Source organism: Nannospalax galili, unplaced genomic scaffold (genome assembly GCF_000622305.1).
Source record: "Nannospalax galili isolate Female #2095 unplaced genomic scaffold, S.galili_v1.0 scaffold612, whole genome shotgun sequence".
Taxonomy (NCBI): domain Eukaryota; kingdom Metazoa; phylum Chordata; class Mammalia; order Rodentia; family Spalacidae; genus Nannospalax; species Nannospalax galili.
Window position 1 is genome coordinate 2,481,078 of NW_008333388.1, and position 25,740 is coordinate 2,506,817.

The following is a 25,740-nucleotide window of genomic DNA, read 5'->3' on the forward strand; positions in this document are numbered from 1 at the left end:
AGTTTTTCTTCTAACAAGCCTTCCCCAAAAGTGGTATAGTATGTATCTATTGCTACGTAAGAACTTACCCAAAACTTTAAAACAACAGACATGTCTTCCCTTACACTTTTTGTGACTCAGGGAAGCAATTGTGAATTAGCTGGAGCACCTGGCTCCAATCAGGAGACGGCCATTCTGCTCCATTCCTCTCAGGTGAAGGCAAACCTCACTTCTCACACCTCCCAGCCCACAGCCTCCAGCTTGTCCTGGGAAGGCCGGAGTTGACTTTTCAGGCTACAGTGAAGGCCCAGCAGAACCAGTGAAGAAAGCTAGTGAGGCACTGATGAGCACAGCCAACTGGAGGAACAGGGATGCCCGTTCTGTCTCCGCAGCCACAAGAACTAGCCACTGACCAGAGTATAGGTCACCGACAGGACAGACAGGCTTGGCCTTCAGGTTCTCCACAGTGGGACTACACACAGTAGCATTACTTTTTGAACGTTGGCAATGGTAAAAATAACTCTGGTTCTGTAGGAAACCGCAACTGAACTTGGATACAGCAGTATAGAACTGAACCAGAGATCGCTAGTGCTGTGGGTAAGGGCTGACGCCGTTCGTGGGTTTATTTCCTAAAGGTTATATACTACAGTCTCCACTGCTCCAAGTACCCAGAGCAGGTTTCCATCACACTACACGTTACTTTACAGGCATTTCAGCATTTGACTCAGCACCACAGGCTTCTGAGCAGTTCATGGTGTGTGAACCTATTTCCGAAATAATTTTAAAACATATTTTGGCCGGGCATGGTGGCGCACATATTTAGTCCTAGCACTCAGGAGGCAGAGGCAGGTGGACCTCTGTGCAGCATTCAAGGCCAGCCTGGTCTACATAGTGAGTTCCAGGCCACCCAGGGCTACAAGGAGACCCTGTCTCAAAAAGACAAAAGACCAAAAAAAAAAAAAAAATCGTAATATTTTGAAATTAGCTAAATACAGTGCGCATGTGCTTTGAAAATAATGACCCTTCATTTTACAGAGCCCTTTCCAAGCAATAAGCCCCTCCAGTCAGTCACAAGGGAGCAGTGGCTAAGCACTGCTATTTGTTTCATACACTGTGCTCTCTGCTAGCTTCAGCTCACAGAGCCGAAGTTTCCACTGCTTCTCAAGGGATAGAGGAGCGCATCTCCAAGACCTCATATGAGCACCTTAAGTCTTGGGGGAAAGGGATGGGGCATGAAAATAGTTTTCAGAAATGTGTAAGAATTAAAGCCCATGACAGTGGGTAAAAAGACAGTTCATGTGTGCCATGAGCACCCCTACAAATACATAAATGTAATGTTTTTAAAGAATTATAAGACCAATCTACCTTTCCTGGTTATCAGTGTTTTAAATGTAATTTTTCAAACATCCTCATCACTGTTAAACTTGCTGTCATTCTCCTGTGCTCTAAAATGACTTCTTGATGGTAAGGGGGGTGGGGGCTCAGAATTGCTAAGTTACCTGCAACCTGATACTGGCCATGAACTAGGAATGAAGGGAGAAAAGGAAAAGATACATGGCCCTTGAAGCCTGAAGACACCAATCCCTGTTCAAGTACGGCACTGCTCAATCACTTGCCCTTCTTGATTCTAGTAAAGGTTAAATGCTACGCATAACATACATAAGTAGGTGCCAAGATAGAAGAATCACGTAGAATATTAGGTAGGATAACGAATACATGCTCAAAAACTAGAGCAAGCTGGGCATGCTAGCACATGCCTTTAATCCCAGAGGCAGGTGGATCTCTGTGGATCAAGACCAGCCTGGTCTATAGGACAAGTTCCAGGCCAGCTGGGGCTACAGAGAGACCCTGTCTCAAAGAAAACCAAAACACTAGAGCAGTTAGAGTAAGGAACAGGCAGCTCGGCAGAGCTAAGAGGAGGAAACGGCAGGGGAGGGGCCAGGCAGGTATGACCCTCACCAGGCGGAGTGCCATGAGGCAGCTAAAGCTTCCCAGGAAGCGGTTTCAAGATGCTGCAGATGGTATCACCTTACAGCTAGACAAAATAGAAAATTTAAAAATGATCTGAACAAAACGATCTTGACCCAAGGTAACTTCTCAGGCACTGTACTCTACAGCTGTAGACTACACGGTTTTCAAGGGCACGTGGTATGTTGTCTGTGAAACCATATGCTAGGCATCCTAGACCAAGTATACACCATTTAAAAGGACCAAAAGCATGCAGACAACATTTATCACACTGGAACTAAATTAGAGCTTGATAAAGAACTTCAGGAAACTGGAAATATCCGAAAATGAAGCATGTAAATAAAGTATCTCATAGTCAAAGACATCCTCCAATGAACTAAAAAAATAGTCTGCCCTACCTAGGGAGAGTTCAGTCTGTAAAGTGCTCACTGTTTAAGCATGAGGACATGAGTTAGATCCCCAGAACCAATGGAAAAAACTGAGCAGGATGGCAGGTGCTTGTGATCCCGGTGCTGGGGAGGCAGCAACAGGAGGATCCCTGGGGGCTCGCTGGCCAGCCCGCCCAGCCTAATCAAGCTGCAGGTCCTGGTGAGAAAGCCTGTCTCAAAAAAAGGAGAGAAAGAAAAAGAACAAAAACCAAGGTGAGTGTCTCCTCAGGAACAGCCTCACAGTTGACCTCTGGCCTCCACATGTGTGCGTACATGTTTACACACAGAATACAATAACCATGTGGAGTGATAAGAATGCAATCCAAGCCGGGTGTGGTGGCGCATGCCTTTGATCCCAGCAGAAGCAGTTCAAGGCCAGCCTGGTCTACATAGTGAGTTCCAGGACAGCTGGGGCTACAGGGAGATCCTGTCTAAAAAAGACCAAAAACAAACAAACAAACCCGAGGAAAGAGGAAAAGTAGCCCGAGCAGGAGTAAACAAGTGGAACTGGCAAGGCCAAGGTTCTGTGCAGAGTGGTGCTGACCACATTCCTCCAGCCCCACAGGAAGGGCCAACCTGCCCCCTCAAGAGTGGGAAAGCAGCCGCCAGTACTGTGCCTACAGATGTGAGAGTGGCAAACCTGGGGGGGTGGCAGATTGAGGGGCCAGGGAAGGGGAGACCACACTAAGGTGCACAATCACAGCGCTCCATGCTCATAAGCCTCCATAGATAAAATGAACAGTTGCTTTGAAAGCACAAAGGGACCAACCAGGCTCATTCAGTAAGAAACAACCCGATCTTAAGAAATTAAGTTCAGGGCCAGCAAGATGGCTCAGTGGTAAAGGTGCTTGCTGCCCAGACCTGTCAACCTGAGTTCAGTCCCTAGAACTACATACAATGCCAAAGCCATGTTTACGTCTATAATCCCAGCATTCCTAAGGAGACTGGGAGGCCGAGGCAGGAAGATCCCAGCACAGCAGCAGCCTGCCTCAATCTTGGTGCTCAGGAGGCAGATGGGGCCCCTGGGGCAAGAAGGTGAGCTAAATGGATGAGGTCTGGGTTGAGGGAGAGACCCTGCTTCAGCAAACACTGAAGATACTCAGTGTCAGCCTCTGGTCTCCATGTGCATCCACACACAAGTGAATAGGCATATATATGCACACACAAAAAGTAATTATGTTTATTCAACTTTTCTGTTGCTTTTTGGGACAGGTCCTCACTCTGTAGCCCAGTCCAGCATGATCCTCCTGCCTCAACTCGTCAGTGCTGGGATTACAGGTGTGTACCACCACGCAGAGCAAAAATAAACTTTGGGAAAACATGTAAGATCCCTACACTGAAATTCCAAACCTTGGCTGATAGAAATCCCAGAAGATCCAATAAATGGAGATTTATCCCAGGTTTATTACTTAGAAGACTCAGTGTTGTTAATTTGATTAGAAACATTTAAGCTGAGTGAGCCTTTAATCCAAGCACTCAGGAGGCAGGGGCAGGTGATCTCTGTGAAATTGAAGCCAGCCTGATCTACATAGTGAGTTCCAGATCGGCTGGAGCTACAGGGAGACCCTGTCTCCAAAAAAAAAAAAAAAATCTGACATGATACCATCAAATCCCAACAGATAACAAAAAACAACCTAGCTTTACATACCAGTAAAGGACTGAACAGACATTGTTCCAAAGAAGATTTACAAATGGCCAATCGTCCGTCACATGAAGATATTGAACGCCACTGGTCATTTGGGAAATGCAAATCAGACCCATAATGAGCACCACCTGGCACCTGGAAGCTATAAACAACATAAAACAGCAGCTGTTGTGCAAACATTCCGGGTCCTCGGAGAGTGAAACCCAGAATCACCTTCTCATCCAGCAGTGCCGTTCTGTGACTGTCTCCGGCAGGTGCCCCAAAGAACTGAAAGCAGGGATTCAGCAGGATTTGGTCATCTGTGCTCACAGCAGTATTCCCCATGACCAAAAGGTGGCAGCAGGTACCATCAGTGATGAAAAGAGTACTACAGAAGCAGGACAGCCATGCCCCCGCCATACAACATGGACCCTGAAACCCTGCGGAGTGAGTGAGGCCAGGCAAAAGGATGAGAGAGTCCACTCATGAAGAGTCCAGAAGGAAAAACACAGCAGCACGGGGGGCCAACATTTAATGGACAGCATTTCTGTCTGAAATAATTAAAATAATAATTAAAAAGCTCTGCAACAAGTGATGATGGCTACACAGCAGTGCGGGAATGAATGGGACAGAATTACACACTGAGAAATGGATAAAAATTAACAGACTGGGAGATGGCTCAGTGATGCTCTATGAGCATGAGTTCCAGTATCCATGCAAAAGGCCACCTATTGGTACACACCTGTAACCCCAGTGATGGGGGTGGAGTCAGGTCTTGGGGGCTCACTGGTCAGCCAGTCTAACCAAAACAGCAAACTCCCTAGTTCAGTAAGAGACCCTATCTCCAAAGAAATAAAAGTGGGGAAGCAAATGAGGGCAACATCCTAACATCAACCTCTGACCTCCTGTTCTACTTTGTTTCTCCATTGCTAGAACAAAACACTGACCACTACCAACTTGGGGAGGAAAGGGTTTATTTGGCTTACATTTCCCAGGGTCATACTTCATCACTGAGGGAGCCCAACATAGGAACTCGGGGCAGAAACCTGGAGGCAGGCGCTGAAGCACAGGCCATGGAGGAACGCTGCTTACTGGCTTGCTCCCCTGGCCCCTGCTCAGCCTGCTTTCTTACACAACACGGGCCCACCTGCCCAGGGGTGGCACCACCCACAGTGGGCTGGGCCCTCCCACATCACTCAATAATCAAGGAGATGCCCCACAGACTGGCCACAGGCCAGTCCAATGGATGAAACTCCCCAGTCGAGGCTCCCTCAGCCCAGGTGTGTCAAGCTGACAACTAAAGCTGTCCAGCACACTCCACACACCTGTACAGGCCAGTGCACCCACAGACACACAGGTGCACATGCAAACACAGAGAACACAATAACTTATTCCTGCTTATCAATAAAAAAATTCAAGGTTGAGGGATGCTGAGGTTGAGAGATAGCTAAGAGGTTAAGCGCGCGCACTGCTTGCAGAAGATCCACATTCCTTTCACCCATTCACACTGGGCAGCATACAACCACCTGTAACTCCAACTCCAGGGGATACGATGTCCCCATCCGACCTCCACAGGAACCTGCACTCGTGCACATACATGCCCCCACATACACATAATTTTAAAATACTAAAAATAAATATTTAAATATTTCAAATGCTAATTCAAATAAAACAGGTTTTTGCTTTTTTTGGCTTTGAGTTGGGGGGGATGAGTTGTTTTGTTTTGCATTTGTTTCCCCTTTTTTGAGATGGTCTCACTGCCTTGGCTGGAACCCAGAGATCTGCCTGCCTGTCTCCTAGCTGAGATTAAAGGTTGCACCCATCTGGCTGTCTTCACTGAAGCAGGGTCTCACTCTACAGCCCAGGCTCTCCTGAAACTCATGCAATCCAGCCTTAGCTCAAACCCATGGTCCTCCTGTCTCAGCTTCCGAAATGCTAGGATTGTAGGTGTGAGCTGCCATGCTGGCTTCCACTGTTTCATTTGTAATAAGTTAACAAGCTAATTATAAAATTTATAGAGAAAGAAAAAGCAGCCATAATAGCAAAAGCAAACTTGAAGATAAAGTTGGTAGACTAACCTACTTTGTCTGCAAGACTGACTAGGTTATGTTAATCGAGAGAGTGTGGTACCGTGGCCAGACCCGAGGAATCAACACAGCTGGAGAGCACTTAGAAACATAAAGCAAGTAAATCCTCAGTGAGGACCCCAGATCAGTCCAGCAGAGGAAGGAAAGTCGTGAGAAATGGTGCTGCGACACAGGTGCACTTACACACATGTAGACAATACATGCATACACATGAAATATAAATAAAACATTTTTAAAAAAGAAATGGTGCTGGAATGACCAGTTATCCACCGGAAGTCCACACACTGCACACGTTATCACTTGAGATGACTCTTACTGAAGTGTCAAAGTTCATCCAAAAAGGCTTTAGTGGGAATACGGGTTTGCTGCTCAGGGCCGGCAGTTCTCTTAAGTCATGAAAAGCAACTAACAACAACGTTTAAGCATCTCGTCAAAAAAGCGCAGGGGCTGGAGAGGTGGCTGAGATGGCTGTTCTTGCAGAGGACCCGGGTTCGAATCCCAGCACCCACAGGGCAGCTAACAACTGTCATAACTCCAGTCCCAGGGGATCCGACAGCCTCTTCTGACCTCCGCAGGCATTGCACGACATGGGTGCACTTACCTACATGCAGGCAATACACACATACACATAATAAAATATTTTTTGAAAAGCTCGATAAAAAATAATCAAAATAAAAAATTTTGTTCATCAGAAGATAAAGGAAATAGCCACAAATTGGTAAAAAAAAAAAAATTGTTAGTCAACATGTATCTGACAATGAACTTCTATCAGAGTGAAAAATTCCTAGAACTCAGAAAGACAAATGATAGACCCGTCTATAAAGGATAAACAGATGAGGGCGCCAAGAGTGGTGGTGCACACCTGCAATCCCAGCAGGAGGGAGGGAGGGAGACCCTGTCTCATAAAGCAAATAAGGGGCCAGAAAGATGGCTCAGCAGTTGAGATGAGAGCACTTGCTGCTCTTGTAGAGGACCTGGGTTCAATTCCAGCACCCACAGCACACAGAGGCTCACAACCATCAGTAACTCCAGTTCCAGGGCATATGACGTCCTCTTCAGGCCTCCACAGGCACATGCTCTCTCTCTCTCTCTCTCTCTCTCACACACACACACACACACACACACACACACGCATGCGTGTACATGCACGGGGGTGTGCAAATAAAAAACTCCCATGGGAAAAATTTGCCTGGTGGGCCCCATCCCACTGAAATCAGTTCAATGACATTAAATGCCTCCATCTGGTCAAAATCAATCATCCCAGAAATGGACACTGGCAAGGGTGCCCTGCTCCATGCACGTTCCCAGGGTCTGACCATGGAGTACTCCTGGCTGGCCATGCAGTGTTGGCCACTGCCGTCAGGCAAGTGGCTTGTCTCGGACCACTCTCCTGTCCCTGCTGAGGAAGACAAGACTTCCAAGGACTTCGGTTAAAGTCTCCACTTATTTTTATTTATTTTATTTTATTTTTTTACAAAAATCCAACATAAGACCATTGTGCTCATGGTGGGAAAGGGGAGGGGCAGGGGGACAGAGCATGTTACCAGAGCCTCCCCTTCAGAGCAGCCCTGGCAGCCCGGAACACTGCTGGGTGAAGGTCCACCAGCCTGGGAGCACCCTGGAGGCTGTCACTGCCAGTGACCCATGCCCTCAAGGTTGACAGCAACTGGAAAACAAAGCTGTCCTGGTTCTGGGAGCCGAGACTCAGAAACCCGGCATGACCTCCGGCAGGAGTCCGCTGTAGGAGGTGAGCAGCATCACACACCAGGCAGGCTCCCCAGCCTGCAGTAGGGCAGTCACTTCTGGCTATGTCCCCCGTCTCCACTACCTAAGTGACATGCAGCATCCAGCCACTTTGCCTCTGCCTCCTGCTTCTGAGCAGAGGCCTTCGGGAACAGTCACTGCCCACACAGCTTGCTGTTGGAGTCTTTCAGTCAGTGTCTCACCAGGCCCAGAGACCTAGCCTTACAGGATGCTGTGACAAGACATCATAGTGTCCCAGCAACACATTTCCAAGGTACCCATGAGTGACTGACAACCCTCGGTGCCCCATGGATCTCACCCTGCAGAGTGGGTCTCAGCACACAGACTGTGTTTCTCATCAGGTCCTGCTCTGTAGTTTATAGGTTCCTCACATTAAAAGAACAAGATGGGGCTGAGGATGGGGTTCAGTGGTCGAATACTTGTCTAGGATGCCCAGAGCCCTAGGTTCCACCCCAGTACTGAGGGGAAAAAAAAAAAAAAAAAAAAGATAAAATAGCAGCCACATGTATCTCAAAACACCAACCACACTCTTTGGCTCCCCTGAGGGAAGGCTACGGCTACAAAAGAATAGTCAGAGCTCAAGGAAAGGGCAACTAGAAAGTAAGGGTGCTGGACCCTTTTGTGGGTTGCCCAGAACCAAACGTCCCAGGTCTCAGATGGTGGGTACAAGACGTCACCAGTGGGAAGGTCTGGAGCAGCCTGGTCCTGCCACCCAGAGAGAAGCTTAGGGAGGCCAGGCCAGCCCTGCAGCAAGAGGATCTACAGAAAGAGCCAGGCTACAAGTGACACGCAAAGAGGACTCAGGACAGCAGGCATTCAAGAATGTACCCAAGAAGCAGCACAGGATGTCAAGGCCTAGGAAGACGGAACTGGCTTAAGGCATGTGCATGACCAGGACAGACCTGAGCTCTGGTGCAGCTGATGGAAACACCCTCAGCTCCATTTCGACAAGTGGGGCTCGGGAACACAGAAGTCACGGCTAAGCCCCCGACATCACTAACACTTCTGGGTTCCTCTGCTGTCACCATGACTAAAATTTGCTTATTTCACTTTCAGCCCTGGAAACAGCACTTGAACAGCAGTGGGAGGTGGCGACGGGGTGGGAATGTTTCCTTCCAAGGCTGGACTGGAGCTCACCTAGCAAGTCACAGTCTCCAGGTTCTAGTACACACCAAACCTTCCTATAGCCATAGCATCAGGGTCCCAACTGCCACAGGGAGCATATCAGAGCTGGAGGCCCAGAGATGAGAGGTGAATTTCACCAAGGTATTCATCCCAAGCCAAGTACCTTGCTATAAGACAATAGGCCGGGATCCTCAAAGGACAGAAAGCTCCCAGCCTCCATGCCGTGGGTGCACTGCAGAGAGCACAGCCTGCAGCTTTCCTATCGTCTCCTCCAAGAGGAGCAGGCCCATTGCCCAGGGGCCACACGGGTCACAGGGGCCAGCAAAGAGACTGCGGCAGTGCAGGCCTCATCCCACCTCACCATGTGCTTCCTTAGCCTCTCAGACTCAGAGAAAATGGAAGCAGGAGTAAGCCTGCAGACACGTGCCACCCAACAACCAACCCTGCACCCACTGCACCTGCTGCCCCCACTGTGCCTGCTCCCCCGCCTCCATCGGAGGACAACTATTCCCATCACTGACTGGCAACAGGAAGGGCAGGAACAGACCTGGTATCTGCCTTGTCCAAGGTCAAAAGAAGGCCAAGTCTTCTTCTTTCCATACCTATGCACCCACTACCACTGGCAGGATGTGCCCTGTAAATGACACTTCAGGTCCCCTGGGACCAGGATCTCTCCACTAAATACAGAGCACGAGGAGCCGCACAGCCTCCTCCCTCGGAGAAATTGGCAAAAATCTCAGATGCCCCCCCACCCCTGCAAATATATATATATATGTATACACATATACATATGTATATATACGCACACATATAAATAAGCTTTGAAGGGCAGATGTGAAACTCTCTTTAAATAAAATAGTTGTTCTTGAAAAACCACGAGCCAGCCATCCTGGGCTTATGAACTCGTGACTCTCCAGAGTCCCCGTGGTCCTCAGTGTTCACTATCTGGCAGTGCTCTGTGTGGAAGCCCCGAGTCTGCTGACTAGGGTTCAGCTGACCAGGGTTCCAGGCCCAGTGTGGCCGACTTCAAGATAAAGGCAGCTACTCTCTCTCCATGCTTCCTGCTGCCTCTCTCAGCAGAGGGTCTGGGCCACCCACCCAGCAGATGTCCCCAAGGTCCTTCAATGCCTGGGAACCTTGGGAGTAAGCTCCCTCACTCTGCCCATCCTCTCCGCAAAACCTGCAACAGCCCTAAATGAACTTGAAGCACTTGGTCTTGTCATGGGGCAGGCGGGTCTTGAAGAGCACAGAGTCCACCCTGAACTGCGTGTACAGGAGGGGCATATAGCCATACACCTTGACGAAGAAGTTGATACACTTGTGCCGCTCGTGGAAGTGGGAGTCATCATGTGACAGGGCTTGAGGACACCCTGGGCATCGGAAAGTCCACCGCGATGTCACCTGGGGAAAGGGGAGAGACAGCAGGATAAGAAGCACAGTATTGTACCGCTGCTGCCCAAAAGCTGACAGCTTGGCTACTCCACTGCCACGCTGCCAAGAAGCCGCTGAGCCCCAAGGCTGCAACCCACAGCCCAGCATGCTGTGTCCAACCCAAACCACCTGTACGTAGTGGAGAGCAGAAGCCGTAACGTGCTCACTGTTACTTATCTAAGCAAATCTGCTTCCAGTATTTATCCAGGTTCCAGAGCAAGATGTTCATACAAAGTTACTCATTTCATTGATATTTTTAATAGCAAAATACTAGAAGTACACCTGAAACACAACTAGTTAGAAAATTATAAAATACTACATAGTCACTAAAAAGATGGTTAAGAAAATTATATTTTAAAACATCAGAAATGGTTCCAGTCTAATTATTAAGAAATTTCACACAACTAGGGGCTGGAGAGATGGCTCAGCGGCTAAAAGCACTGGCTGCTCTTAAAGAGAACCCAGGTTCTGTCCCTAGCACTCACATGGAGGCTAACAACTGTCCATAACTCCAGTTCCAGGGGACTTGACACCCTCTTCTGAACTCTGTGGGCATTACACAACACAGGTGCACTTACACACATGCAGAATACACTCTTACACATAAAATAAAAAGAATATTTTTAAAAAAGATTTCACACAATTAGAAAAAGATGAAGAATCATATGACATTGTCATCACAAACAGTGGCAGCCACAGCACAGGAGCAACTGCTCTGTGAGCCGAGCTGGAGCCTGCACTAGGACCCTGCAGGACAGACAGTACCCAGGGCAGAGGGAAGGCCCCAGAGAGACACAGAGGAAAAAGGCTTCTTCTCATGTCTGACTTGGAGCAGAAAGCGAACTGCACCAGTCGCCTCTGGAAGCAGCCCACGGGGCTCGGGTGGGGGCCGAAGCCACTAAGCCCAGAGATGCTGCGGCCTCACCAGGTCTCAAGTAGGCACTGAGCGCAGGCACAGGAGGGAGTGCAAACGCTCACTCACTGCACAAACCTGGCCACATGGGAAGACCCTGCAGGAAGCAATGACAGGGGACAGAGAGGACAGGTGGGGGGCAGTGCACAAGTGAGGGGACACTTGTCCCCTTTCTTGTGTCTGCTAGGAGCACATGGAACAGCAGACTGGAACAGTGAGTGCACAAGCAAGGTGCAGAGGTGCCTAAAAATATATATTAAATTAGATGTTCGACACATGAGCGTAAAGAGAAACCAGTGGGGAAAGGGTCCTAAACTTACTGCCCAGAATGGGTGCTCCTGGGGGGGAAGAGAGACATATGGAAGCTAGATTCAGAGACAGGACAGCGTGAGCTCATCCACGAAGGTCAGGGGAACACTGATCCTAGCACAGAAATGGGACAGAGGAGAACTCAGGAATCTGGACACAAGGGGACTTCCGTGGAATATCACATCAGTTACGGTCTCCTAGCTGTGCCGAGGCACAGCTGCTCCCTCAACACCTCCCCCCACGTCCCCTCCCTGTGCACTGACCCCCACCTGTCCCCTCTCTTGTGCACTGCTCCCCGACCTGACCCCTCACTTGCACACTGCCCTCCCACTAGCCGTCCATGTGTTTCTAACCATGTTAGTAAAAACATTTTTGGGCTGAGGCCCCAATGCATTTTTTTTTAATTATTTTATTATTTTATTTTATTTATGTGTATGCGTGTATTGTCTGCATGTAAAAGTGCACCCATGTCATGCAATGCCTGCAGAGGACAGAAGAGGCCATCAGATCCCCTGGAACTGGAGTTATAGACAGTTGTTAGCTGCCATGTGGGTGCTAGGATTCAAACCAGGGTCTTCTGCAAGAACCAGTGTTCTTAACCACTGAGCCATCTTTCCAACCCCCCCCCATGCATTTATAAATATACATTTAACTACATAATAATACATACAGCCAGACGTGGTAGTGCACACCTTTAATCCCAGGACTTGAGAGGCAGAGGCAGGTGGATCTCTGTGAGTTCAAGGCCACCCTGGTCTACATAGTGAGTTCCAGGACAGCTGGGGCTACAGGAAGACCCTGTCTCAAAAAGACCAAAAAAAAAAAAAAAAAAAAAACCCAAAAAGGAAATTAACACAAACTAAAGTCTAAATACTAATTCAACCAATCCTGTGGGCTCTATTATAATGGGAATTTTGAAGGAAAACTTGGTGGTCATAAGGAAAATCCTCAGTGGGTGCTGAGAGTCTCCGTTCATTACCACAGAACAGAATTACAGCCAGGCTGGTGTGACCCCTCCCTGTATGCTGAGCACCTCAGCCACCTGCCTCACTTTCCCAGCTTTTTCTCCCTGGTGGTACTGGGGATTGAACCTAGGCCTTCTCACATACTAGGCAAGTACCCCACCAGTGATCTATACCCCAGTCTACTCTTCATGCTTTCTACATGAGCTTTTCATCCTTTATTTTGAAAGAAGCCTATTTTCTTAGCTCTTTCTCCTTGAAAAAACAATGTATTATTCAAGGTAATAACATGCTAATATTCAGAGTTTCATTAATCCCATCATCTTCAAGTCAGTGTTATTAAGATGCACAGCACTAAAGAACACTTGAGCCAGGCACGGTGGTGTGTGTCTCTGGTAATACCAGGCAGGAGGATCCCGACAATGTCAAGGTCAGTTGGGCCACGTAGTGAGACCATGAAGGTGATCAAGAAGGAAGTGTGCAATGAAACAGTAATCACACTCAGAATGTAAGGAATAAACTAGGAACTTGAAAACATTCTTAATTTACGGAATATTGACATTAAAAAGTAAAGAGGAGAGGGGAGGGGAGGACTAAAAGCAATTAACCTTAAAAATACTAAAACGATGAAAATTTGAGGTAATCAAAGAAAAAAATTACATCATTTTTGTATCTGTAGTAGCATATATACACAATGTTATTAACATTAGGTAAATGAAAATTTATTTCAAACTGATTCTGCTATGAAGTAAATATTCAGACTCAGAATATAAACGAATGAACTAAAAATCTGAAAACATTAAGTTCTGGCCCAAACCTATGTAAAGAGTCAGAATGTACTGACTCCATTTTGGCTAGCTTCTTCAGACAAGCCCAGACAAGCCGAGGCATGTTGTAAAATTTCCAGTTGCTACCGCCCCCCCCACACACACCCCAGGAAGCTACAGATTAAGCAAGCCCTGGACATGTAAAAGCTTTATATGGTATAAACAGAAACTTCTGGCCCTAAAGATAATAGTCAGCACATTCCAATGCCCTGAAGACAGCCCGGGCCAATAAGGATCTTCCCCATACTCAGGATATGAGGCCATCCAATCATTTTAAAGGATGCTTGGCAAGGGCAGGTTTCTATGAAGTTCCCCAATAAAAGCCCCTGACAGCTATTGTTCAAGGCTAGACTCCATCTTTGGCTTGTGGAGACTATGCCCAGCTAGCTGTGAATTTGGTTGCCTTATGCTCTAAATTTCTGAATAAACCTTTTATACAATTTTCTCTCTGTGGGAATTATTCTCGATTCTCGGACCCTAACATTTTGGGGGCTCGTCTGGGATCAGGAATAGAGACCCCCAGACCCATGGGTGCACGCCATTGGAGCCGGCCTTGGTAAGTTCTGCCTGCTTTTGCTTCCTCTCTCTCTCCTGCTTTTCAGTAGTCTGGACATCCTGGGACTCAACGGACATCAGGTGGACACGCTATTGATCCCAAAGCTGGAGGAGAACAGGGGACACCCTGATTCCTCCTCTGATAGGGGGTTGTGCTCCAGCCTGACGTAGAATCCATGCCAGAAACTTCTGGCCCTAAGATAACAGTCAGCACATTCCAATGCCCTGAAGACAGCCTGGGCCAATAAAGATCTTCCCAGTACTCAGGATATGGGGTCATCCAATCATTTTAAAGGATGCTTGGCGAGCGCAGGTTTCTATGGAGTTCCCCAATAAAAGCCCCTGACAGCTATTGTTCAAGGCCAGACTCCATCTTTGGCTCGTGGAGACTATGCCCAGCTAGCTGTGAATTTGGTTGCCTTATGCTCTAAATTTCTGAATAAACCTTTTATACGATTTTCTCTGCATCTGTGGGAAATATTCTCAATTCTTGGACCCTTAACACTATGCGGCAGCTCAGAAGCAAAATCACAAGTCACGTTTCTGGAATTCTAAGAGTTTCTCTGTTTAATAACTTTACTTATGTACCAAGCACAATTCTCTTTCATTTGTTTGTTTTGAGATAGAGTCTCACTATGTGGCCCTGGTTGGCTTGGAACTGCAGACCAGACTGGCTTCAATCCTATCTGCCTCTGTCCCCAAGTGCTGGGGTTAAAGATAAAAACAGACACCACCATCCCTTGCCTGCACAATTTTTAAACCTTTTTTTTTTGGTCTTTTTAAGACAGGGTTTCCCTGTAGCCCCAGCTGTCCTGGAACTCACTATGTAGACCAGGCTGGCCTTGAACTCACAGAGATACACCTGCCTCTGCCTCTGGAGTGCTGGGATTAAAGGCATGCGCTACCACGCCCAGCCCAAATACCATTCTAAAATGCTTTGCAAATCTTAACTCTAAGATTCTTACATTTCTTGATGGACACACCCACCCAACTTCACTCTCCCATTCAGCAGTCTGCAGAAGCCTGTGGACTCCTTTAGAAATGTCTCAGAATATATAAAGTGCACAGGATCACACCGTAAACAAACTAAGTTCAGTGACCATGCTTGATGAATGCACGAAGTTAACAATACCATCGCTTTGCAGCAGTGATCAACAATACTACTTTGATGTATTGCAGCTCACATAATGGGATATAAAAATAGCTGTGATTCCTTTTGGCAACAAATCAGCTGCTCCATCTACCCTTAGAAATGGTAGCCTATTTCCTAACTGAGGTGAATACTCCCTAGTAATGATGAGTACAATGAAAGCTGTCCCATCTGGCCAACCAACTTCAAACCCTTGGGTTCTATCCACTACCTGCAGAAGCACAAGCCCCATCCCACAATCCCACTGACCAGCGGTGAGGGGCAGCCTTGTGCACCTTCCAGAGCAGGCTGAGGTGTGGTGTGTTACAGGCCATGCTACAGCAAACAAAACAATGGAGTTCATATGCACACACCATCTCAGTGGTAACAGGGCCTCACCTTGATGGGGGGTTTCCGTGTGATGTGGGAGACAAGGAAGTTCATGGCGATATCCTCACAGTTGATGTATTCATCCACCATATCTCGGATGGCCTGGGGCATCACATAAGAATACAGGTAGGCATAATACTGTCAGGGGAAGAAAGAATCGCATACTGTTAGAGACCACAGCTCTTTGGCTTTTACCAAAAAAAGATGCACAGCTCTAGGGGCTCTAGACAATATGTAAAGGTGCTTAGGGGGTGGCAAGAGCTGGGGTGCATGGTTGGCATTTAGGGAGGTGGAACAAGGGGTTCTGAACAACCTGAAATGTAGACCTTCTTCAGTAAAGGATGGTCCCACTCCTGTGGAATCATCCCCTCCTGTGAGAGACATCTCCCCCTCCATGGAATCTGCTTGCTGTCTCAGTAATGTTAAAATCAATACAAAAGTTTGTCAAAACAAGTCAGACACTGGTTCAGCTGAACAACATTCTACTCTGACAGTGGCGATAAGAGCTTTGGGAAGAGCCTGTTTACCTTTGTGGAGCTCAGTAAATCACAGAACCATGAGACATCCACTCACTGCCTCACTAATGACTCTTCAATCTCACCACCTCTCAACACTGCCACTGGCTGCTCCTGGGCCAAAAGCCATCATGGCCTCTTGCCTGGATCACTCTCACATCTCCTAAGAACTCTGCTGTCCTGTTTCTTCCCCTCCACTATTCTCAGCACGGCAGAGGGACCAGGTAAAACCACAGCTGAACACAGCACCTTTGACTCCAAGCTCTCCATGGGCTCCCATCAAAGGAGCAGCCAAGACTGTCTGCAACGCCTCATGAAGCTGGACATAGTGGCACACACCAGCAAGTACAGCTACTGAAGGGGCTGAGGCAAGAGGATCACAAGTTCCAGGCCAGCCTGGCCAGCAGAGAAGTCTCAAACCCACAAAGCAGAGTGCTGAAGGCACGCCAACCTACCAGCAAATGCTGGCTGTTACATTTCAGAAATTCTGTGAGCTTTTTGTTGAACACAACCATTTTAAGAATGTAATTACAGGGCTGGGATAGCGTGCCTGGCCAGCACTTCCAAAGCCCTAGGTTGGACCCAGCACTGCCAAAAATAAACACACATGAATTAAAATGATACATTTAATAAAAAATTAAGTAGTAAGAGCCAGGTGCAGAGGTAACGTGCAATCTCAGCATCCAGAGACAGAGACAGGAGGGTCACTAACTAGCTCAAGACCAGCCTAGGTTTTGAATCTACATGAGATCCTGTCTCAAAAGTAAAAATAAATAAAAATTGACGCGATAAACTGCTTTCCTTCTTGTCCTATTATTTCTTAGGGTTGGGTGCTGACAGGATCTGGTGATGGATGATACGGACTATATCCGTTGGAGACCAAGATGGCTGGACTCGGGACAAGTTAGGCCTGAACTTTTGAGCAGGCTACAGCCTCTGCTAAAAGGGGCAAAGCACTGAAAACAGTGTCTCACAGCCCTGTCATGTGGAACACTGCAATGACTAGCAGAGGAGCTGGCCAGGTTAAAAGTTTACAGTCTCTTTGTTCTGAGAAAAACATCTTGACTTCCTTGATCTACAGGTGAAAAACAGCCTAATCAATAACACCAAGTATGTGTGTAATTAAAATTAAGACATCTTAGTTAATAAGCTCTGACACACTCCCTGGGTCTTTTACAAACGACCCTCTGCCCACGCTAAGGACTGATCAACCTAAGTGACATGTACTATGAACACCCTTTGTCTTTGTCTGAAATGAACTTTACATGCACCCTGCATCCTGCACATGCCCACTAGCCCCTCTTTGATATATAAGCTTGTTGTTAAGAGAATAAAGTTGACTTGTTAGCTTATTGTGAAGTAAAGCTCAAGTCCCAGAGTCGTTACTCTGCCGTCGATCAAGTCTCTCTGTTCCTGGAGCTGGGCCCCCCACTAAGTGAAGCAACCCTGAGTTCCCAATATGTATCTATTCAGGATCATGACCTGAACCACGGTGCACAACTGCATGTTTCTTCCCAGCTCCAGGGTCAGTAATTCATGCAGAAAGCCTGAATCCGTCAAAATAAGAATATACCAGAGGAGCTGACAAACACAACAGAACAGAGTGGGTATACTGCAATACCCTGAAAGCGAGCACCAGGTGAGACCCTTGGTTACACCGGTTCCCATGGTCTGTCATCCCAAGCAGTACACTATGGAATAACATAATGATGACCATACATTTTTATACCAAAGTCATTTGTCAGTTTTACAGAAAAACACTTAAGTTGGTGAACTTAAAGATGAATTTTAGGGGTTTTTTTATTTAAAAAAAAATAGGAAATTCAAATTTGCTAACCCTTTCAATGGCTTGTTACTGTCCTCAGTATGCTAATAAAAATGTATTTGTTAATTAAACATAATCCAGGTGTGGAGGTTTGAATGAGAATATCTCCCATAAGCTTCAAGTATTTGAACATTTTGTCCCAGTTGGTGGTGCTGTTTTGGGAGGTCTTAGAAGGTGTGCCCATGCTGGTGGAAGCACATCACTGGGGGCAGGCTTAGAGGGTTCTTAAGCCTTGCCAGATCTGCAGTTGCTCTTGGTTCCTGTGCCTGCTTGAAGATGTGAGAGCTTAGCTTCTACTCCTACTCTAGTCACCTTGGGTTGCCATGCCTCCCTGCCATGATGGACTGTAATTCCCCTGAACTGTAAGCTCAAATAAACTCTTCTTTTATAAGTTGCTTTGGTCAGTGTTTCTATCAGAGCAGCAGAGAGGGACTAATACACCATGTCTTCGAAGTTAAAATCTTTGTAAGAACTGCCTTTCTGTGTGTGTATGTGTGTGTGTGCACTTTCGCCTGCATGTAGGTGTGGAGGCCAGAGGTCAATATGAAGTGCCTGCCTGTATTACTCTCCACTTTATTTCTGAGACGGGGGCTCTCACTTATTCTGGGAGCTTGCCATTTCAGATAAAATTGGAAGTAGGGGGGGACACATTTCTGCAAGCCAGGTAAGGCTCAAGGACTCTGAGCTTGTAACCTCTGCTCTAGAGTTTCAAAATGAAAATTTTTAATCAAGTGAAGGGATCTGGCCATTAGCTTTCAGAGTGGAGCCTGAGTGCAGTGACAGATCCCTCTGCAGACAAGCAAATTCTCATGGTATGAGCAAACACTCTAAAGTAGGGGCTCCTTCTGAGAAGAGGAGGCGTAAAACAAACTGTTAGGGTGGTTCCTTGGTCCACGTGTCTAACACTGCACTCCCCACACCTTCCACCGTACCTGCAGTTCCCAGACCTGTCAAAGCTCATCCAAGGGACTGGAGACAGATCAGTGGGTAGGGCACTGCAAAGGAGCTACATTTGGATCCCCAGAGCCCATGGATCTCGGAACCCACATGGTAGCTAATAACCATCCATAACTCCAGTTCCATAGGATGTAACACCCTCTTTTGGCCTCAAAGAGCATTGGCTGCATGCATGTGGTGTGTTTACATATATGCACACAAAGCTCTCATACACACAAAATTAAAAAAACTTTAATTTGAAAAAGGCATGGAATGCATAGGCAGTTCTACCGGCAGTCCTTATCCTAACTTTATTCCAGTTATGCTATGTTTGGATGTGTACTGGTTTTTGTTTTGTTGCTGTTTTTAGGTAAGATCTCAAACTCATGAGCCTCATGCTCAGTTTCTTCAAAACTGGGAATAACTCACCCTAGGATAGAGGGGCCATGGTACAAAGCAGGAAAGCTAATGTGAGGGCAACACCCCACACACACACACACAAAGGCTCGCTCTTATTAAGTGCGGGTGGCTGAACCCAGCTTTTCCTTACCTTGTGAAAGAAGGCAGCACCTGTCAGCACCATGGACAGCTCACAGGAGTAGTTGGAATTGTAGAGCCAGGACTGATGAGGGATGTCCCACGCATGGTACCGGCCAGGGAAGCCCACGATGCGGTCCCTTGCCTCTCTCCACACCCTTGAAAACACACACTCAAAGTGAGTGCCTACCTGGCAGGTTCTGGCCCTTAGGCTTTCTTTTTTTGTTCCCCCTTTCTTCAAATCAGATAAAAATAAAAAGTGTCATTACACTCCCCTGCCCATCGCCCACATCTTCTGGCAGACAGCGTCTCTCCAGCCTAACAGAGACCAAGCAGAAGCAGTAACGTGGGCAGGGCTCCAGGAAGCGGCAGGTGCAGCAACCTGCCAACAAGCAGGGATGGCATCAATTCCAGCTTATCTTCATTTCATTTCTTTTAAGGTTTTTAAGTCGGGCGTGGTGACACACGCTTTTAATTCCCACACACACTTTTTAATTCCCACACCCAGGAGGCAGAGGCAGGTGGAGCTCTGTGAGATCAAGACCAGCCTAGTCTACATGAGTTCCAGGCCTGCTGGGGCTACAGGGAGACCCTGTCTCAAAAGACCAAAAACCCAAATCAAAACAAAAAAGTTTGTTTTTAATGAATATGATCCTTTAGCTCCACAGGATATGTATGTAATTTCTTTATCCTGAACTCTTCTTTCTCTTAGAGCCACACATGAAGCTCAGAGACCACAGGGAACAAGTGTGACAAGTGAGGTGTGCCTCATTCCTAAACTGAGCAGGGTCCAGGGAGAAGCCTGTGTGTGCAGCTCTCTACAGAACAGCAGGCGGGGGGGAGTTGATAAAGGCATTCATTTTGCTGCCTAATCCAGGCTGAGCTGGTCTTCTGTGAGGCGTACACTAAATAAAGTATTGACTGAAAATAAGTCCCTCACCGAAACCCAAACATGATTTCATCATGGCGGAGGTGAGCATCATCATCAATAGACAGGATGGCCTCTGTCTCAATCTCATTCCAGGGCAAGAATCGATTGTTCAAACTGTTCTTCTCAGTACGGACCACCTGTGGCCAGGAAGGAAACACAAGAGAAATTAATGCTGCATTAAAGAAGCAATTCCCCCAGTGTCTATAGGTCAAAGAAGAATGTGGCTACTTACTGAAGAGCTGGTCTGATGACTCACTACTGCTGTGTGAAATCTGGCATGTGCCTTACAAGAACAAAAACTGCCTTGGAATTCAAGAACGGTATAGGATTCTTTTTTTTTTAATATTTATTTTTATTTTTTGTGTATGTGTGTATTGCCTGCATGTAGGTAAGTGCACCCATGTCGTGCAATGCCTGCGGAGGACAGAAGAAGCTGTTGGATCCCCTGGAACTGGAGTTAAGGACAGTTGTTAGCTGCCACGTCGGTGCTGGGATTCGAACCTGGGTCTTCTGCAAGAACAGCCAGTGTTCTTAAACGCTGAGCCATCTCTCCGGCCCTGGGTTCTGCATTTTAACCTTTTTTTCATTGCTAACTAATTTTCTGGAAAACAAACTAAACTAAGGCTTATTTTTACATTTGCAATAAATGCCATCTAGGAAATTAAGTTTCCCATGAGAACACAAGGGGTGGAGTAGAACTGAGCTGGGTTTCCAGCTCCAGAACCCACCCCACTGCTCATAAACTTTAAACTCAAAAATGCCTACTCGAGTCAATGTCATTTCTGACCCCCAATTTAAGCCCTTTGGGGGGTGGCTAAACCTTTTTTTAAAGCGCACTGATAAGATCACCTTTTCAGTGCCCACCTGCAGCGCTGATTCTTACACAAAAGCTTTTTCTTTCAGAATGGCCACTCAACTGTTCAGAAGTTCTCTGAGATGCCAGGTTTGGGACTAGGAAAGTGTTTGAATAGCTTCTTAAACCAGCTGTGTGACTTTTTGTCTGAGTTGATTAAAAGAAAGTGACTTTAAAAAAAAAATGTATGTTCAGTAAAACTAAGAACTGTGTCCTCAGCCAATCCCAATTTAAAGAATTTACCTATCCAACAGTGACCCAAATACGCAAAGGTTGGTCGCTTTGTGATATACCTTGTCACGGAAGTCACAGTTCTGCCTAAGGTGTCTTTAGCTACCAGTCTTACTAAGGAGAAAGTGTCACTTTACTCTCAAAAAGCAAACTCTCAGGGAACTGTCTTCTTGGAAAGCCAGACCGGTCACCTTACCTCCTCAGACCCTCTAACATGTGGCAAGGATACCTCCTGCCACAACGAGCACTGCCTAGATGGATACGTCTGGCTCCACCAAGGCATTCCCATGAGCTCACCAAGGTCCTCCAGCTGAAAACCTCTTTCCTTCTGTTCTACCCAAGCTGCCCTCACTCTGAAGACCTTGTGATCCCTCCTGTTTTGCACCCCAACATCCAGCCCTGAGTATCTAAATAATCACCCTATGTTTTTACAGCAGCATCTCACACTTCAATCCATACATTCCAGTGTATTTAGATGCCAATTAACTCATAGCTGAAAGGATGCTGGGAATCACGTGGTCAAGTATCATGGACCATCACTTATACATGGACAAATTAAGCCCAAAATGATGTCATGCACCAGCAACTGCATGAGCAAGAAGTCTCTCTCACGCCTCTCGCTCAAATCCAGTCTTTTGTCTGCTGAACTGGTATTAACATTATGTTTTCAAATCAAAAAGCACCATGGAAAATGAACTATTAACTTCTGTGCCCTCAAGGGGAAAATGCTGCCAATTACAAAAGTATGTGAAATAAGGGATCACTTGGAATGTTACTTCATTAAAGAGCTTTTTTTAGACTCTGCCTCAGTTCCAGAGGAGTTCCAGCCCCAATCAAGACAAAGAAGGACCTGTACAGACACTGCTCCAGATGTCAGAGCCCAGCAACAGACATGGAATCAGTCTTGCCCTGTAGCAAAAAAGAAAAAAAAAGAAAAGAAAAAAAACAAAAAAACGACTTGGTTTATTATAGCCAGGGGTCTCCTGAGCTCAGATTCAGGGGTCACAGAACAAAGGGGCCAAGGAGTAAGTCAGGAAAAACAAGTAGAAACTGTCAAACTGAGTCAAAGAGAGCAGAGAGGACAGACAGACAGACAGACACATAACTCACACAGAATGAGAACAGTGAGGATATTGACAGTGGTAGATGGCATGCCTAAAATGTGTGAGACAGAGGGAGGGGGGCAGGGGAGGGAAGGGGAGAAGAGGAAGGGAGAGAGAGAGAGATACAAAACAAGGATATTGCTCAGTGATAGATGGTTTCCTAGAATGTGTGAGCTGTGGGCTTGCGCCTCAATACCACAGAGAGACAGGGAGACAGAAACCAAAAGACACACACACACACACACACACACACACACACACACACACACACACACACACACACAAGCTCATACACGCATGCACACACACAGGCCAGGAGGGGGAGCCACCAAATCCTTACCTCAGCAGCCTCTGGGCTTTGCAGCCCAGGGAGCTAGAAGGTACCCAAGTGGCAGAAGCCAAAGGGTAAGTTTAGTGATGGCAAAATTCTATCCACTGGGAGATGCGGATGCATCCCGGTCTCAGAGATGTTATCATGTAAGATGCAGAATGGACCACCATAATTCTGCCCACCAGCCACAGCAAATATTCCCAATGAGAAATTCGATTATTCAACATTCACTTTAAGATTATGGATTTTGTGGCTTAATCTCCAGCAGGATTATTTACAGTCAGAGCCTGAGCACTGGGTGACCCAAAGCCCAGCTGCGGAGGTACTGCCTAGACTGGTAGAAACACAGCCTCCAAGCTGCCAGCCCCAAAAGCCCCAGAAGATGGCTCTGCACATTACACACGGAGAAATGCCCTGCAAAGGGCACTGTTCAGCTGTGGAACCCATCCGAAAAGTACTAGAACTCCAATTCTCCACCCAGTGTGGAACCTGGGTGATTTGTCAAATCACCACAGCATTATGGGGTCCCCAGAACCTGGAGTCAGTTATCAGCCAAACAGCCAAACTCTGAGCCCAAAAACAAGAAAAACTGAAGTGATGATAATCTGACCCACAGCACACGCAGAATGATGCTCGCTCACAGGTAAGCCTCTGCATTCTTTTCGGACTGAGTAGGGCAGGCCACAAAAATGGAGATCTGGCAGCAAATGTGATTTGGCCTGGATTCACAACCAGGTTTCTGTAGTTTGCTGAAGTCCTTCAAGATGTCATGAAGCCAGAGAGGAAAGAACAGAGAGTTTTGTTGCAAAGGCTGGCTATGGAGGTGCATGCTTTAATCCCAGCACTTGGGATGATTCAGCACTGAGGATTCCTCAGTTACATAGTAAGTTTCTGGCCAGCCTGGGCTACAGAAGACCCTGCTTCAAAACAAAAAAATACTCTGGCTTCAAAGCTCTAATGCCTTATGCCTATGGCTAAAGCTCAGCAACTATCCGTTTTGGCACCAAAATCAGGACAAAAGCATTCAACATTTCTAAACGCAAACACACAGATCAACACTGGTCTGTAGGAGTTTGAGAAAAACAGACTGAACATAAAAGAAACAGGTCAACCAGAAGGAATCTAAGAGTCTCATTTCTGTTAACGTCTGTTTCAAGTCAAAGCAGTGCCCCATGCCCCAAAACTGGCTGTTCTTCATATTGCACAAGATGGTGCTATGACACACTCCAGGATTCACTTTGGTAGCCTGTGAACACAGAGACTAATTTCCAAATATTACTGCTTTAATTACTAGGATGGCATGACCAGAACAAATAGCACAGTGCCTGGCATATCTTACAAGTACATGGATGAGCCGGGCGTAGTGGCACACACCTTTAATCTCAGCACTCAGGAGGCAGAGGCAAATGGATCTCTGTGAGTTCAAGGCCAGCCTGGTCTATATAGTGAGTTCCAGGCCAGCTGGGGCTACAGGGAAACCCTGTCTCAAAAAGACAAAAAACAAAAACAAAAACAAAAATCAAATACATGGATGAAGTGAGGACATTGGCCCCAGGACACAACTCAGCCTGCTGCTTTCAGAATATGGAATAAAAGATTGCCAAATTTATAGATCAAATTACCAACAAATATGCAATATATTAAACAATACTGAAGTAATGGCAACTACAGAGGAATTAGGAAACCTTTCAGCATTTAATCTTGTTTTCTTCTATGTAGCCCAGGCTGGTCTTGCACTCAGTATGCAACCCAGGCTGGTCTTGTACTCAGTATGCAGCCCAGGCTGGCCCTGAACTTGTGCTCCTCCTGCCTTCAGCTCCTAATTGCTGAGATTACTTGTATACGACAGCACACTTGACTTCTAATCTTGTTTTCTGGAGCAAAAAATCCCTACCTATATAGTCAAGTTAGGAGCAAAGCTCAGTAACATCTCCTGCTTCACATATCACTCCCCAAGAGCTGGCCTTCTGTGGCCATGTCACAGAAGCCCTAGCTGTCTTCATCACAGTGCAGAGGACCAAGACGGCAATCCTGGCCTAGTAAGTCAGTGCTCGCTTAGCGTGTTGTACTTTTCCTCTCGGACTACAGGTGACTCTGTGTAACAACCTCCAGCCTCTAACAATACAGCATGCATATACACTTCTGTACGCAACCCCATTTCAAGTCATCATACAGACAAGAGACGGAAACAGCAGCCTATTCCTCTAACTTCAAGTAGACCACAGAGCTCAGAGGGACGAGGAAAATGAGGTCTGCATCCCACCTGCCTAACGTGCGAGCACCCATGTGAAACAGAGCCTGAGGTGAGCACTGGAAGAAAAGGAGGAGCACTGAATTCTTGGGATTTTTAAGAGACTCAATTACTCAACAAACACCAAGTAGAAGGGGCCAAAAGGAAGAAATTTGAAGGGAAAGGAATTGATTTTCATTCATAACTTGAAATATTAGGCTAATCCATAACAACAACAACAAAAAAAAAAACAAAAAAACAGCATATGCTTTAAATTATGAGCCAAGTCTGTTTAACTTTTAGAAGAGGTGCCGAAGACTGTAGGAAACCAGGATGCCAGGCCCTAGGGTGAGGTGAGCCTAAAACTTATAGGTCCAGGCTGCATCTCTGCTGAAGGGAGGGGCACTGAAAACAGTGGCTCTGATAATCCCTGTCTTGCAGAACACTGTTAGGCTGGCAGGAGGAAGCAGCCCGGTCATAAAAGTTCAGGTTCCCTGCTCTGTGGGAAAGCATCTTGGTCAACAACCCTTAGCTCATCTCCTTGTCCTAAACAAATAACTCAGCTATCCCTGGTTAAGAGATTAGGCCAGGTTAAAGGTTTACTCCTGAGCTAAAAGCTAAAAGTTCATCATGCTTTTAGCTCTAAGAAAGAAAACATTGTGGCCGATAAATTACTGGATGGGCACTGATAACCTTGAGTAAATTTTAAGAATCCTTCTGGTGCCAACTAATAGACTGTCTTGTTTCTTTGTACTCT

At 46.6% G+C, this 25,740-nt stretch overlaps 1 protein-coding gene across 4 annotated transcripts in view; it reads right to left on the reverse strand.

Moving 5' to 3' along the window:
* Positions 1-9,803: 9,803 nt before the first annotated feature.
* Extl3 (exostosin like glycosyltransferase 3) overlaps positions 9,804-25,740 on the reverse strand; it is a 108,113-nt gene continuing 92,176 nt past the window's right edge. For all 4 annotated transcript variants that reach the window (XM_029561121.1, XM_008828122.3, XM_008828123.3 and 1 more), the window contains exons 4-7: positions 20,245-20,372; positions 19,318-19,462; positions 15,501-15,629; positions 9,804-10,376 (exon numbers count right to left, since the gene is read on the reverse strand). In XM_029561121.1, the coding sequence (XP_029416981.1) occupies positions 10,167-10,376; positions 15,501-15,629; positions 19,318-19,462; positions 20,245-20,372 (612 nt within the window). In that variant the 3' untranslated portion in view covers positions 9,804-10,166. The remainder of the gene's footprint in view (positions 10,377-15,500; positions 15,630-19,317; positions 19,463-20,244; positions 20,373-25,740) is intronic.